General features: G+C 56.2%; 1 protein-coding gene across 5 annotated transcripts in view; it reads right to left on the bottom strand.

Moving 5' to 3' along the window:
- Positions 1 to 14,864, bottom strand: part of TRIOBP (TRIO and F-actin binding protein) — a 38,791-nt gene extending 23,927 nt beyond the window's left edge. For 3 of the 5 annotated variants that reach the window (XM_032266697.1, XM_032266699.1, XM_032266700.1), the window contains exon 1: positions 3,350 to 3,538. In XM_032266697.1, coding sequence (XP_032122588.1) covers positions 3,350 to 3,523 — 174 coding nt within the window. In that variant the 5' untranslated portion in view covers positions 3,524 to 3,538. Of the gene's footprint in view, positions 1 to 3,349; positions 3,539 to 8,326; positions 8,465 to 10,619; positions 10,770 to 14,232 lie in introns of those variants that run through there. The other 2 variants (XM_032266695.1, XM_032266696.1) reach the window with 2 other exon arrangements.

Raw genomic sequence — 14,864 nt, 5'->3', positions numbered from 1 at the left:
GAGTTTTCAAACTGGCAGGGAAACCTGTCCCTAGGGTCAAAAGGTCCCATCATCTAAATCTCCCACGATGCCCCTTCGTACAGGGCTCTTCAGGCCCAATTGCCTCTTCTTCACCTGCTGAAAGCCACCTTTTGGGAACACTGGCAGGTTTTCACAGCCCTACCTCCCACCTGGACAGGGACACAGCTCCCTCTAGGCACCCTTGGGCTGGCAGGACTCACTAAAAAAGGCCTGGTGCCCCAAGCTTACTTAAAATTTCCAGGGATAGCTCCAGGTGGCTTTATTTATTTTTGAGACAGTCTCTCTCTGCTGCCCAGGCTGCAGTGCAATGGCACGATCTCAGCTCACTGCAACCTCCGCCTCCCAGATTCAAGTGATTCTCTGACCTCAGCTTCCCAAATAGCTGGGATTACAGGTGCCTGCCACCATGCCCAGCTAATTTTTTTAAATTTTTAAGAGAGAAGGGAGTTTCACCATGTTGGCGAGGCTGGTCTCGAACTCCTGACCTCAAGTGATCCACCAACCTCAGCCTCCCTAAGTGCTGGGATTACAGACATGAGCCACCACACCCAGCCTCTGGCAGGGAAGCACCATCACACCCTCCCAGCCTGGCCTCCCCTTGCTGAGGGGCCTGTGTTTATACTACTGCACAGTCCTTGCCGATCCCAACACAGCAGCACTCCGGGCCCTTCACACGTGCCGTGTCCTTGGCCTGAAATACTAGGCTTCCTCCTCCTCTGATGAGCAGGCAAGCCCCTACTCAGGCCTTAGATATTAGGCTTAATGGCCACCTCTGAGGTCCCTTCACAGTCCATGCCACTCACCGCACCACCAGATGCCCCTGTCCTGGCCTCCCATGGCCCCTCGCTGAGGCCTCTGTTGCATCTGTGACTATCTTGGGGCCATTTACTTATCCTTCGCAGGCTAAACTGACTAGATGCAAGTCACGTCACAGTCAGGGACACACTGTTTAGCCACCAGGACCCAGCACAGATGGGGATGCAGGGGGTGTTTGCAGAAATTTATTTTCTTTTTCTAAAGCATCAGGCACTGTTGTAGGCCAAGAAATTAGCTGTGACCGAGAGCTGTGGCCCCTGCCCTGGTGGACTGTAGGAGAGAGACAGACAGTCCATACGGAACCAAATATAATCTGATGCCCAGCAGGCGCTGGGGAAGGAGGCTCCAGGAGCAAAGCTGCACCCAGGCAAAGGCAAAAGGGTGTGGAAGAGGATCCTGACTCCATGAAGCCTCGGAGCCTCACACACTCGTGCCACTTGTTCTGTATGGATCCCTGACTCAGGGCATGGGGGCCAGGGGAGGAAGGTACAGAAGGCTGAGGTCCGAATGGCAGCCAGGGTGAACTCAATAAACACTTTTTTTTTTTTTTTTTTTTGAGACGGAGTCTCACCCTGTTGCCCAGGCTGGAGTGCAATGGCACAATCGGCTCACTGCAACCTCCACCTCCAAATTTCAAGCAATTCTGCCTCAGTCTCCTGAGTAGCTGGGACTACAGGCAGGCGCCACCACACCTCGCTAATTTTTTGCATCTTTAGTAGAGATGGGGGTTTCACTATGTTGGCCAGGCTGGTCTCAAACTCGTGACCTCACGATCCACCCACCTTAGCCCCCCAAAGTGCTGGGATTACAGATGTGAGCCACCACACCTGGGGCCTCAGTGAACACTATTAATGGTGATCATACCCTCCTCTCTGCTCTAAAACCTTTCATGTCTCCCTGTTGCCCCTGAGCAAGCCCTAGCAGCGAGGCCCTCCTCCCCAGATCCCTTTCTGATGCTCTTGCTAGTTCTCAAACACAACCACTAGCTTCTGTCCACACTGCTGACTCCTCGCTAGTCCATCTCTGCCTGACAAAGCCCTATAATCACAGGAGGACACCTCCCTTGGGAAGGCCTCCTGCCACCAGCAGGGATGTGCTGTCCCTCCTCCAAGCACCCTTACTCTTGCTCTGCACGTGCTGCCCCCAGGACAAGTAACTGTGTACATTTCTTATCTCTCCAAAGAAAGCAAGCTGGAACAGACCTGGATACAAACTCTGGCTCAGCCTGGGACTCTCTGAGCCACCTGGGGCATGACACTTCACCTCGCCACACCTTGGTTTCCTCATCTATTTGATGAAGATGTTACTTCCAACCTTCAAGAATCAGGTCTGGTAACGTGAAGGCAGCCAGCAGAGAGCCAGGCAGGCACCCAGTGGGCAAGGCAACCACTCTCCTCCTCCCCCCACATCCCTTCTGCTCCTGACAGGGAAGGGAAGGCTGCTGACGACAGGAAGGGCCAGCAGGGAGGTGGCAGGATGTCCAGGAGGCGGCCGAGGAAGTCCAGCCAAGGCGTTCTGGCTATCACACTGACAGAGCATGCCACGCCCCCAGCAGCCCAGCCCACTCATCCGCAGGGTCTCCACTCCCTTGAAAGACGACTGCTGGCGCCTGTGCACAGACACACCCTGCTCATCCTTCCCTAGCAAGGCCACTGGGCTGTCAGAGCCTCCCTGAAGCACTAGCCAGAAATCAAAAGCAGCCCCACCCCTCCCTCCCGAACATCATGGTCAGTGGGCCAGAGCACCAGGAAAGGAGGTACTCCTTCCCTTATACCTAGGATGACCATGGGCAACTCACCAATGCCCCACCCCCTGCCTCAGTTTACCCGGCTGTGAAGTGGGGAGTCCAGGGAACCCAGCTGTGAGGCTCAATATGCTAACCATGGCGCAGGTAATTGATGGGGCTTGGGTATAGCTCACCCCTAAGAGAAAGGCAAACCCCTGCAATCGCGCCCCTACCCCGACTCCCCCCTACCCCAGGGCCGCGGGAAAACGTGGTATCCCAATGCTTCAGACGTCCCGGGCTGTGGGTGGGGCGGTCCGCCCCTTCTCGCCCACCTGACCTCGGGCCACCGGCCACACCGGGGTCCGGCCTGCCCATCCCCGCCCAAGCCCACCTCCGCCGCTCCCTGGGGCCCATGACCGCCCTGGGGAATCGGGTCTTCGCCTAGGGGACTGGAGGGGAGCTGGGAAAGGGTCACCCCCAATCCACCCGTGACTGGTGCCGCCAAGTGTGAGGAGGGGGCGGCCGGGACGGGTCGTTCCGACCCCTCAGGGTCGCCTGGGCTCCAGGGGGCGAGTGGACGAGGGAAGGCGAAAGGGGAGCCTGCGGGGAGGGTGAGGCCGGTCTGGCCGACCAGCGCCTCGGAGGTGGCCCCGTCTTCAGGCCCAGCTCTCCTTTCGCCTCAGAGAAGTGAGGAGGGGGCTGCCTGGGAAGGGAGTGGCTGGGCTCCGCCTCGGGCCGTCGCCCTCCTCCCGGCCTGGGGCGCGGGAGGCTGCCGGGGGCACTCACCGTCATGGCGGCGCCCCGGGGCGGCGGGAGCAGGAGGCAGGAAGGTAGACGCGGCTTTCGGGCCGGGCTCCGCAGCGCGGGGACCCCGCCGCCGCCGCCCCTCTCGGCCGCCCGCCGCCGCGCCTCCGGCCCTTCCCTTCCCCGGCGCTGCCCCGGCCCCTTCCATCCGCCCATAAAACTTTTTTTTTTTTTTTTTTTTTTTTTTTTTTTCAAACTTCCTGGGAGGACCCGGGCGGGCCAATGGGCGGTGGGGAAGCGGGGACAAACAGCGGCGGGGACCGCGGCGGGCCAATGGGAGCGCGGGCCGGGCCGGGGGCGGGGCCTGCCGCGACGGGACGGGCGCGCGAGGGCGGCGGGGCGGGCGGATGGGGCCGCAGGGAGGGGAGGGCGGTGGCGGCCGGAGGGCGGGCGGGCCCGGGCCGCGGGCGCGCTGGGAGGAAGGAAGGGCCCAGCGTGCAGGTGACTCCGTCCGGCCATGGCGCGGGGGTGGAGGATGCCGGCGGCCAGGCGTGGCACGCCTCGCCCAGGCTGCGCTCCCCGCCCCAGCCCCGGAGCGCTGGGTCCACTAGGGCTCGGCTCCTTGGTTTGGCGGGGACCGGGGCAAAGCACCAGTACTAACGACTCAGCGGGTCTCGCTCGCCGAGTCGATTTTCGTCCTCACCGCGGTCTTGGGAGGAAGGTCTTATTTTACTAATGAGAAAACGGAAGCTCAGAGGGGCGAGCCTATTTGCCCGAGGTCACACAGGAAGAAGAGGCGGAATTCCTAGCGAGTAAGCTGGACACAACTGAGTTCTTGGATGGCAGGGTCTTTCCCAAATGCCCACTCTTCACAAATGGACCTTTTTTGGTTTGGGGTTTTTCAGGTGTAGGCTCAGGTTCACAGAACCCTTGGCCGTTTGTTAGATGCTCTTTTCCTGCAGGTGAGGAGGGACCGTGGTGGAATTGGTTACTAAATGCACTTGGACGTCTTTGTAGCATGGAGATTCCAACCCAGTGTTACCTTAAGCAAGGTACCTCTCGGTGCTCAATTTCACCCTGTAAAATGGGGTAATGCTGTTACCTCATGAGGTTCCTGGAAGGATTAAGTGTTAATTCAGGTAAAGCACCTAAGAAAACCTCTTTATCCCTCGTTAGCTATCCTTAGGCAGGGAGGCAGGGAAGCTTGGAATAATTGCCACTTCAGTTATTCTGCCATCTTGATTTGGTGTTCAAACATTATTGCACTTTCCGGGTGCAGTGGCTCACCCCTGTAATCCCAGCACTTTGGGAGGCTGCAGTGGGTGAATCACTTAAGATCAGGAGCTCAAGACCGGTCTGGCCAACATGGTGAAACCCTGTCTCTACTAAAAATACAAAAATTAGCTGGGCGTGGTGTCAGGCGCCTGTGATCCCAGTTACTCAGGAGGCTGAGGCAAGAGAATCTCTTGAACCTTGGAGGTGGAGGTTGCAGTGAGCCAAGATCGCACCGCTGTACTCCAGCCTGAGTGACAGAGCAAGACTCCATCTCAAAAAAAAAAAAAAAAAGGGAGAGACACAACACAGGACTACTGGGAATTCCCAGGATAAGACAGGTCCTTTTACCCCCTGACTACGAATGTTCTCTGCTGTGCCTGGAACACTTCTCTTCCTGTCTTCTATACCCCAACACACACACACACACTCTCTTTCTCTCTCTTTCTCTCTCTCTCTCTCTCTCTCTCTCTCTTTCTCCCCTTCCCCCTCCCTTCTTCCCACTCCCAATGCTTGTTGGCCTGGAAAATCTCTTCCTTCAAGTCTCAGGCCAAAGGAAGCCAAAGTGTCCCCAGCAGACTTAGGAACTGCTGGCACAGTGCTCCCTACATCTGTCCATTTCCCCACTAAAGTGATGACTACACTGTTCTCATCAGTTACATGTCAGCGTCCTCACCTAACTGTGCTCCAGAGGCGGGGGCTGGAATGTCTTTTGTCTACATCTTTGGAAGCCAGCCTAGGGCCTAGGCCCACAGTATATCCTCAGTAAGCATGGGTCAAATGAATGAATGTACCTATGAAGGAACCACAACTCATCCTGGCACGTCAGAGATGGCACAGCCTCAGGGACCCAGGAGTGAGTTATTAAACTGGCAAAGACCAGAGCTACCATTGAGGTTATCTAGTCTCAAACCATTACTCTACTGAGGATAATAAGGTAACACTCGGCTGGGCACGGTGGCTCACGCCTGTAATCCCAGTACTTTGGGAGGTTGAGGCAGGCGGATCATGAGGTCATGAGTTGGAGACCAGCCTGACCAATGTGGTGAAATCCTGTCTCTGTTAAAACTACAAATATTAGCTGGGCGTGGTGGTGCATGCCTGTAATCCCAGCTACTCGGGAGGCTGAGGCAGGAGAATTGCTTGAACCCAGGAGGCAGAGCTTGTGGTGAGCCAAGATCGTGCCACCGCACTCCAGCCTGGGCGACAGAGCGAGAATCTCTCAAAAAATATGTATATATTTAAAATTAAGGTAAGGCTCAGAGAAGAGCATGCAAGTTAGGGGCCAAGCCAGAACTCGACGCCAGGCTTTTTGGCTCTTGGCTTGGGCTAATTTCACTGCTTCAGCCCAAGAGAAGTTTAAATCTGCTGTGTATAAGTAGGAGGCCCCGCTGGCAGTTCCATCCCTAGCTCCTCATTTCCCTCACTCCCACATGAGAGAGCCACTGCAGCCCAGCTCACCAAGCCTTAGTTGCTGCATCTTGCCAATGGGAAAAACCTGTGGGGATTCCCAGAGCTGCAGCAGGACTCAGAGAGATCAGAATATGAAGGCAGTGATATAGGGATTGTGTTAGAAGCACTGGGCTCTGAGGTCAGCCAGAGTAGGGTTTGAATCTCAGCTCTGCCCCTTGCTCCCTGTGTGACCTGGAGCAAGTGACCCTCCCTCTCTGAGCTTCACTTCGTCATCTGTAAAATGAATAAGTCTAACTGTGCCTGGGAGTGCAGATCAAACACAATCAGGTGTGCCATGCAGTGAACACGGAGCTGGGCATGTGGTAGGCACAGGTAAGTCCTTGGTAGAGCAGGGGAGGAGCAAAGCGGGGAAAGCACCCCGGAATAACGATGCTGGCGATTGTGCGCTTACTACATGCCCAGCTCCGTGTTCACTGCGTGGCGAGCCTGATTGCGTTTGATCCGCACTCCCAGGCACAGATAGACTTATATTGTCCATTTTTCAGATGACGAAGTAAAGCTCAGATAGGGAGGGCCACTTGCTCCAGGTCACACAGGGAGCAAGAGGCAGAGCTGAGATTCAAACCCTGCTCTGGCTGACCTCAGAGCCCAGTGCTTCTAACATGTTCCCTACATCACTGCCTCATATTCTGATCGCTGAGCCCTCCTGCACACAGCTCTGGGAATCCCCACAGGGATGTGTAACCTGCGATGACTCCCCTGCCTCTATTTCCTCATCTGCACAATGAGGGTTTGGGCAGAATTCCCCCAACTTTGACTCATGGCAGGGCCAGACTTGGGGGCTCCAGGCTGCCCGACAGACACTCCCTGCCACACCTGGCTTTTCAGAAGGCTGTAGGGGGAAGAGCAGGACTGAAAAATACAGCCTGTCTCCTCCTCCCACGCCTCCCACTGCCCCACGGCCAGACCTGCTGTATGTTGGTGACCTTTAGTTAGTTTGATAAGGTAATTCTTGCCCATGGCTTAAAGGTACCACACTACTCAGATAACCATGCTTGCCTGCTCACCCTTGGTGCCTTAACCCCAAACAGCAGGGAAAGGAAATTCCGGTCTCAGCAGGGTGACTCATGCTTGTACTCCCAGCACTTTGGGAGGCCAAGGCGGGCAGATCACTTGAAGTCAGGAGTTCAAAACCAGCCTGGCCAACATGGTGAAACCCTGTCTCCACTAAAAATTATTTGTATTCGCCGGGTATGGTGGCAGGCGCCTGTAATCCCAGCTACTGGGGAGGCTGAGGCAGAGAATTGCTTGAACCCAGGAGGCGGAGGTTGCAGTGAGCCAAGATCTCACCACTGTACTCCAGCCTGGGCAACAGATGGAGACTCTTTCTCAAAAAAACAACAAAAACAGGAAATTCTGAAATGGATGGAAAAGTTAGTGTTTCAACAACAGCTCTGCAACCCCCCTGCGTCCCGATCTCCCTGAGCCCTCTCTGCAGCCCTCAGAGCCTCCACAGACTTTTTCCTAATAGAGAGATATGGCGACCAAGGTTCAGTGAGTTTCACTGCAACCCTTCTCTCATCTGAGAATGAGGAAAATCGGCTCCTTTATACCCCAAGCTGTGCGACCTTAGGCAAGTCAGCTCACCACCCTGGGCCTCAGTCTCTTCATCTGTAAAATAGACACACTATCTCTGAGGTACCCAGCCTAATGCTGGACCCAGAGCCAACAGCAGTGAGTAAGAGAGCATCTCACCAAGAGAAGAGACCCCCTGAGCCAGCCTGTGGCCGCTGGAAATGGCCAGGCCCCTTCTGTCCTGCTGTGAAGTGGGTGGGAGGGAGCGGGTGTCAGTTCCCTGCCCTTACAGAAAACCCAGCCAGAGGCTTGAGTGTTTCCAGACCTCTCCAGGCAGGGGATGGGTTACGTAATGCCAGATGTTTGTGAAACTGGCTCAGGCCCAGGTCTGAGACACACTTTGCAATCCCAGAGCCACTCCTAAGCACGCCCTCCCTTCCCCCACACCTGGCTCCCCTGCGGCAGAGGGCTGGCGAGAGGTTGCTGATTAGAAGCTTTCAGCTGTGTAGATTATTCCATCATCTCTCACTTGGAAAGCTGAAAGCAGCCCCCAAGCCTGCCCCGGAGGTGGGAAACCCATTCGCTTGCTGAGACCAGGGGGAGCTTAAGCACTCTGCTTCCACCTCTCCTTCCATGCGAGGGTCCCAGATGCCTCCTCCTCAGCCCCTACTCTCTCCTTTGCCTAACACCACCCCTCCTCCCTCCCGTCCCCATCTCTATCCACCCTCACCCCTCCAGCCCCCGCTGGAGCCAGCCTACCCTTCGCCACCTGAGGACCCCCAGAGACAGCAGGAACGGATTGAACAGCGTGGGCCGGTCCCCGGGCATCCGCCATGAGGTCACCAGTCGGCCCTTGAGCGGGCTCCCAGCCTTGCCCTCTGCTGGCCTCTTGTCTGCCTGTCAAACAGGGTCCAGTGTTGGCCCCAGGTCCCTTTGGCGGGATGGGGGCACCCCTGGTTACAGCCTCCCCTGCCCTTTCTGTGGTGACCCCCACGAAGCCCCAGGGGTCCCATCTTTCTCTCTTCCCAGAGCTGCCGAGACAAGAGCTGGTTAACACTACATTGTGTTTGACAAGGTGCCCAGGGCCCAGCACCCTTGAAGGTGCGCATGTCATCACCCTAAAGTCAAACCAGTGGCGCCAGCTGGAGGGGAGTGCAGACTGCAGGTGTGTTTCATTCAGCCCACATAGTGTTTTCAGAGTATTACGCCTTAGGTTAGAGATTTCATCTATAAATTGATATTTCCAGTGTTTCTTGAAAGATCTGACGATGTGGAAACCCTGGGCCCATCTTCCCCATGGCAACAGCTATCTGGAACCGAGGAGTCACATGAGTGCCCACGGTCCCCCCCTTCTCAGTGTTGTCACCTGCCTGGCCTTCAGGGCGTTAGGTTTGTGACCCCAGCTTAAGCAAAAGGAATGAGTTGCAGACTTCTATAGACACCCCGGCAGAGTCCCCAAATGCTCCCTCTTTGGAATCGTCCCTGTCAGGAAAACCAAGGCCCCAATGAAGCAGAGGTACTTGCCCAGGGTCACATAGCAGGTTACTGGCAAGGTAGGAGACAGCCCAGGTGTCCCCTCTCTGGAATCTACAGACTCTGGAAGTGGCACTTGAAGCATCAAAGCACACGTCCGGGAGGGCTTTGTGGGTAGGGGTGCCCCCAACCCTGCTGTCATCCCCATCACAGCCCTGACCGTAGGCACGCAACTGTCTCACTAGACTGAACTTGATGGCACCCCGACTCACCTCTGACCTACACCCGGGCATACAGTAGGTGCTCACTAATTGCATGTGAATGACTGCAGGAAATGAGGTAGTTATCAGTTCCGACCGGTCAAGGCTGCCTAGGGGTAGGGGTAGGTCGAGATATTTTCTGCATTGATTGGCCGGGCCCGTTTCATGGAGACTAGAGGGGCACCCCTGCATTGCCATTTCCGCCTTCTTCACTACTCTGGCTCCAGGAAGTATGAAGAAATAACCCAGAAAGAGGAAGAGCAAAGTCAAAGTTCTCGGCGCCCCGGGAGGGCTGGCAGCGCCTTTAGCGATCAGCGTCTCCTGTCCCCTCCTGTTCCACACATGGGAAGACTGCCCCCAACTTGAAGTTAGAGCACTGCCATTCGAGGCCAAGGGAGAAATCAGGGCAGGGCCAGGGGGCAGCGTGGGTTGGGGGTGGAGGTGCAGAGAGAGCGCTGGGTGGTTCCTGGGCCCTGGGTTCTAGCTCGAGTCCAGCTACCCACTGACTGTGTAACCTGGGACGACTCCCCTGCCTCCATTTCCTCATCTGCACAGTGAGGGTTTGAGCAGAATTCCCCCAACTTTGACTCACAGCAGGGCCAGACTTGGGGGCTCCAGGCTGCCTGACAGATGCTGCCTGCCACACCTGGCTTTTCAGGAGGTGGTGGGGGGAAGAGCAGGACCGGAAAACACAGCCCCAGTCTGTCTCCTCCTCCCCTGCCTCCCACTGCCCCACGGCCCTCAGCTCTGATCTCACCTCTCTGGAGGCTGAGGGTGATGAGAACAGTCTTTGGCAGGTCACGGTGGGGCGGGCAGAGCTGTGCTCACCAGCTGCAGCCAGGCCTCCGAGCAGCCTCCGTGGGTCCAACCCCCACACATCTCTCTCCTGCCTCCCAGACCCTGGAGACGCTCCAGGCCCGGCTGACCACGGGCACATGCTCAGCTCCGACTCCTGCCCCTGGGAGCCCTGACCTCTCTCAGCCTCGCCTGGCCCTCTCAAAGCAGAAGGATCTCTTCCCTCAGAGACCACTGAGTCCAAACCATCATTTGCCCAGGGAAAGACACTGACCTTTTCGGCCCCAGCAAATGAGAAGCATGGCCTAGGGTTCTGACCTCAGGATGGCCCACCTACCCAGGTCCCCAAGCCAGAAGGTGGCTCTCCAGAGCCCCTCAAGGCCCTGCCACACACACAGATGACCCCATGGCAAAGCCAACTTTGCTCTAGATGCTTCCAGGGCTCTCCTGAGGAACACAGCCATCTCCAACCTGCTGTCCCCTTCCTTCCCCTCTGTATGTCCCCATGCCCATGACCCAACTACCGAGTCGGCCTGCTTCTGGTCAGTCAGGGGGTCTTGGCCTCCGCTTGGTTCTGACTCCTCAGGCTCCTCTGGTTGGAACTGGAGTTTAAAAAAAGAGCACAGCTTAGCCCAGCTTATTCTCCAGGATGCATCCATCTGTCCACCTTCTCCTCTATCCACTCATCATCTGTCCATGCAACATCCATCTAACATCAGTAGATCCGTGTATCCCTCCAACTATCCAGTGTCTGTCCCTCATTACTCACCCCTCATCTATCCAACGTCCATTGTCTGTCACCCACGCGTGTACCTGCCCTCCACTGATCCATCGCGTGTCCATTTACCCAATGCCTGTGTATACCTCTCTCCATCCATCCTCCATCTACCCATATATCCAACATCTGTCTGTCCACCATCTATCATCCAACATCCATCCATCCATACAGCATCTATCCATATTCCACCCGACCTTCATCCGTCCATCACCTAAGCAACATCCATCATAGATGCACCATTCATTCATCACCCAGCTATCCACCCGTCATCACCATCTGTCATCCATCCAACATGCATCACTGATCCATCGCCCATTCATCCTCCATCCGGTGTCCACCCACTGACCCCTCTGTCCTCCATCTTGCATGTGTCCAATGAGCTGCCCCCTCCTTTATGTCAGGCCTTGGGCCAGAGCCAGAGGTACAGACATAAAGCAGGCAAAGCTTAGCCAGGAGCAGTGGCTCACGCCTGTAATCCCAGCACTTTGGGAGGCTGAGGCAGGTGGATCACGAGGTCAAGAGTTGGAGATCACCCTGGCCAACATGGTGAAATCCCGTCTCTACTAAAAATACAAAAATTAGCCAGGTGTGATGGTGTGCGCCTGTAGTTCCAGCTACTCAGGAGGCTGAGGCAGGAGAATCGCTTGAACCCAGGAGGCAGAGGTTGCAGTGAGCTAAGATCACACCATTTTACTCCAGCCTCGGCGACAGAGTGAGACTCCATCCCCCCCACCAAAAAAAAAAAGGGCAGGCAGAGCTGCTGCCCCCATGGAGCTTCTGGGAAGATGACAGCCCCATTAGATGGACAGACACGGACAGATGAGGGAAGCAAAACTGCCAAGCCCAGAAGGGGACCGTCACTAGGAGAGACTGTTCAGGGAGGGCTTCTCAGGACTGGGTGCCTGATCTATGACTTGAACAATGAGCAGACGTGTGGTGACTGAAGAGGGGAGGGAAGGGCATCCAAGGCAATGGGAACAGCATGCGCAAAGGCAGGGATATGTGCTCACAGGCCCTGCAGCCAGCTCAACACCAATGAGGCAAATCCGGGGTGGAAGGATGGGAAGGCGGCCTTGAATGCCATGCCAAGGATTTTCATAGGGAGGAGCTGGAGCCCTGGCAGGACCTGGTGGTTCCTCGTTTTGTCATCTGTGAAATACCTTTCAGTTCGTGGCACTCCTATGCCTTCCTTGCCACCAGCTCCCAGTCTCCTGAGAATCCTGAGCTTCACTATGAAACTGAAGAATCAATCTCTCTCTCTCTCTTTCCTTCCTTTCTTTCTTCCTTCTTTCCTTCCTCCTTCCTTCCTTCCTTTTTTTTTTTTTTTTTTGAGGGGCAGCCTTGCTCTGTTGCCAGGCTGGGGTGCAGTGGTGCGATCTCAGCTCACTGCAATCTCCGCTTCCCAGGTTCAAGCGATTCCCCTGCCTCCGCCTGCCAAGCAGCTACAACTACAGCCGAGTGCCACCACACCTGGCTAATTTTTTCTATTTTAGTAGAGATGGGGTTTCACCATGTTGGCCAGGCTGGTCTCAATCTCCTGAACTTGTGATCTGCCCACCTCAGCCTCCCAAAGTGCTGGGATTACAGGCGTGAGTCACCGTGCCCAGCCACTGAAGAATCTTTCTAACTGGTTTCCCACTTCCTTCTTGACCTGGGTGGCCCGCAGCACCAAGCATGCCCTGGGACACAGAACTATGTCCCCCCTGAGCTGCCTGTGGTTTGTGTGCTTTCCCAACAAATCTGAAGGCAGGACAAGCTGACTTTTCCGTACTTCTCTGGTGTCCATACATGAGTTGATCAAAGGGTCAACTCATGAAAGCCACAGGGAAATACAGGGGAGAGGGTTCCCTAGCCTTCCCAAAGGGCTCAGGAGCTTTGTGACATGGTGGTTAAAAGCACAAACCTTGGAGTGGACGCTTTGATCTCATTTCTCACAACCTATGCATGTTTGACCCCAAGCAAATGCCGAAGGAGTCTGAGCCTCAGTTTCCTCATCTGTCAGGTGGCAACTACCTCCTATCCACCTGAGGCACATATGCCAAGGCCCGGGGCCCAGCACATGGTACCCCCCAATGCCCAAAAGCCCTGCTCATCCTGGGAGAGGTGACATCGAACTTTGCATCTAGGAGATGAGGAGGCTTTGGAGGAACAAGCAGGAACCCCCACAGCACCCCAGTGCTGCCTGTCAGAGAAACGTTTCGTCCATCTTTTTTTTTTTTTTTTTTTTTTTAGACAGCATTTTGTTCTGTTGCCCAGAATGGAATGGAATGGTGTGATCTCGGCTCACCGCAACCTCCGCCTCCCGGGTTCAAGTGATTCTCCTGCCTCAGCCTCCCGAGTAGCTGGGATTACAGGTGTGTGCCACCACGCCAGGCTAATTTTGTATTTAGAGATGGGGTTTGTCCATGTTGGACATGCTGGTCTCGAACTCCTGACCTCAGGTGATCTGCCCGCCTCAGCCTCCCAAAGTGCTAGGATTACAAGCGTGAGCCACCGCGCCTGGCTGAGGTTGGTCCATCTTATAGAAGGAGAGAGACTGATGTTCAAAACCATGTGCCGTCCTTCCAATGAGCTGTCACCAGGCTGTGGGACTCTGGCCTCCAGGACCCTCCCTGCCTACCATCTTCAGATGAAGAATGTTCTGGACTTCAAGGTAGCACCAAAGTACCACTGAACCAGGGGAAGGGTGAGCACCTACTGTGTGCCTGGCGCTGGGCCTACTTTGCACACAGCCCTCATTTAAGCAGCTGTCTTGAGAGCTAGCTGGACCCAGTGAGCACTGACGCACCTCTGTGTCTGAGAGGAGCTGTAGGGGCCAGAGAGGGTAAGCCAGGCTGTCTTGGACTCAGGAACCTGGGAACCACCAGGGGAAGGGGCATGACCGCACTGGCTACGGTCCCAGGAGGGGTCAGCTGTGTGCCACCAGAAACAACGTCGACCAGGTACGGTGGAGCCGGGAGGGGAGCAGGCCCTGGCCAGAGCATCTTGCTTGAGGCCTCAGCATGGTCTGCACTGAGCAGACCTGGGTTTTGCCCATCCCCCACCAGCAAGTGGCTTCACCCTGCACTTCAGTTTCCTTATCTGTAAATAGTGTATTTCTCACCTGGTTGCTAAGGAGTCTGAATGGGAAAAGTACACAGCAAACATTCAGGTCAGGGCTTGGCCCACAAATGCTTAAAACGGTTGCTCATTATCACTGTTGGGCCAGTTTGGTGTTTGGGATGGGTTGTGGTCAGCAGGGAGGCCTGGGGGACGCAGGGGCTCAGGCTACTCACAGGGAGGCTTTCCTAGGAGATTTGGCTGGGTGGGGCTGACTTTCCGGCTACCTTTGGGAGGGTGGGACCCTTGACCCTCCTTACCTGCAGCTCTGGCAAGCTGGGGCTCTCTGCACGACTCCTGCTCCCCAGGGGGCCCGTCTGCTCCAGACCGGTCAGAGTTGCAGTCGCTGGTCCTCTTGTCACTTTGGTCTTTGGCCACTGGGTGGAGGTGCAGGCAGGGCTGGGAGGCTGGGCGGGGCTCTGGGGCTGTGGTGCAGCGCTATATCCATTGACTGGGGTGGCCTCAGCCTGGCCTTCCGCACACAGCCTGTGTGAGTCCTGCTCTGGGGCATCCTTTGTGCCTGCGGGACCCGGCTCTGGCCCTGAAGCCCTGGTCGGGTCACCCCTGTGTCCAGCTGGGTCCTTGTGGGGCAGCCTGGCCTGCAGGAGCTCCAAGAGGCCCTCCCAGTCCAGCCTGGGGAGATGGGCCCAGGCCCCATCTCCTGGTGCCCGGAGAAGGCCCAGCAGGTCCCTCCAGTCAAGCTCAGGTTGCCTCTCAGGGCCATGTGGGTATGGACAAGCTCCCTCTGCCCCCCGGCCCACGGCAGTGGGTGTCCCAGGCTGCCAAGATTGCGAGGTCTCTGCAGGGCCTCCCCAGTTCTCTGGGGCGCTCATGGGTAAGCTGCTTTTCCCTAGTTCTCTGGGGGTCTCATGGGTGGGTTTCTCCTCCCAGG

Source organism: Sapajus apella, unplaced genomic scaffold (genome assembly GCF_009761245.1).
Source record: "Sapajus apella isolate SASKATOON/1434 unplaced genomic scaffold, GSC_monkey_1.0 scaffold160, whole genome shotgun sequence".
Classification (NCBI taxonomy): Eukaryota; Metazoa; Chordata; class Mammalia; order Primates; family Cebidae; genus Sapajus; species Sapajus apella.
Note: the sequence above shows the minus strand (reverse complement) of the source record. Positions and strands in the feature narration are given on the sequence as shown.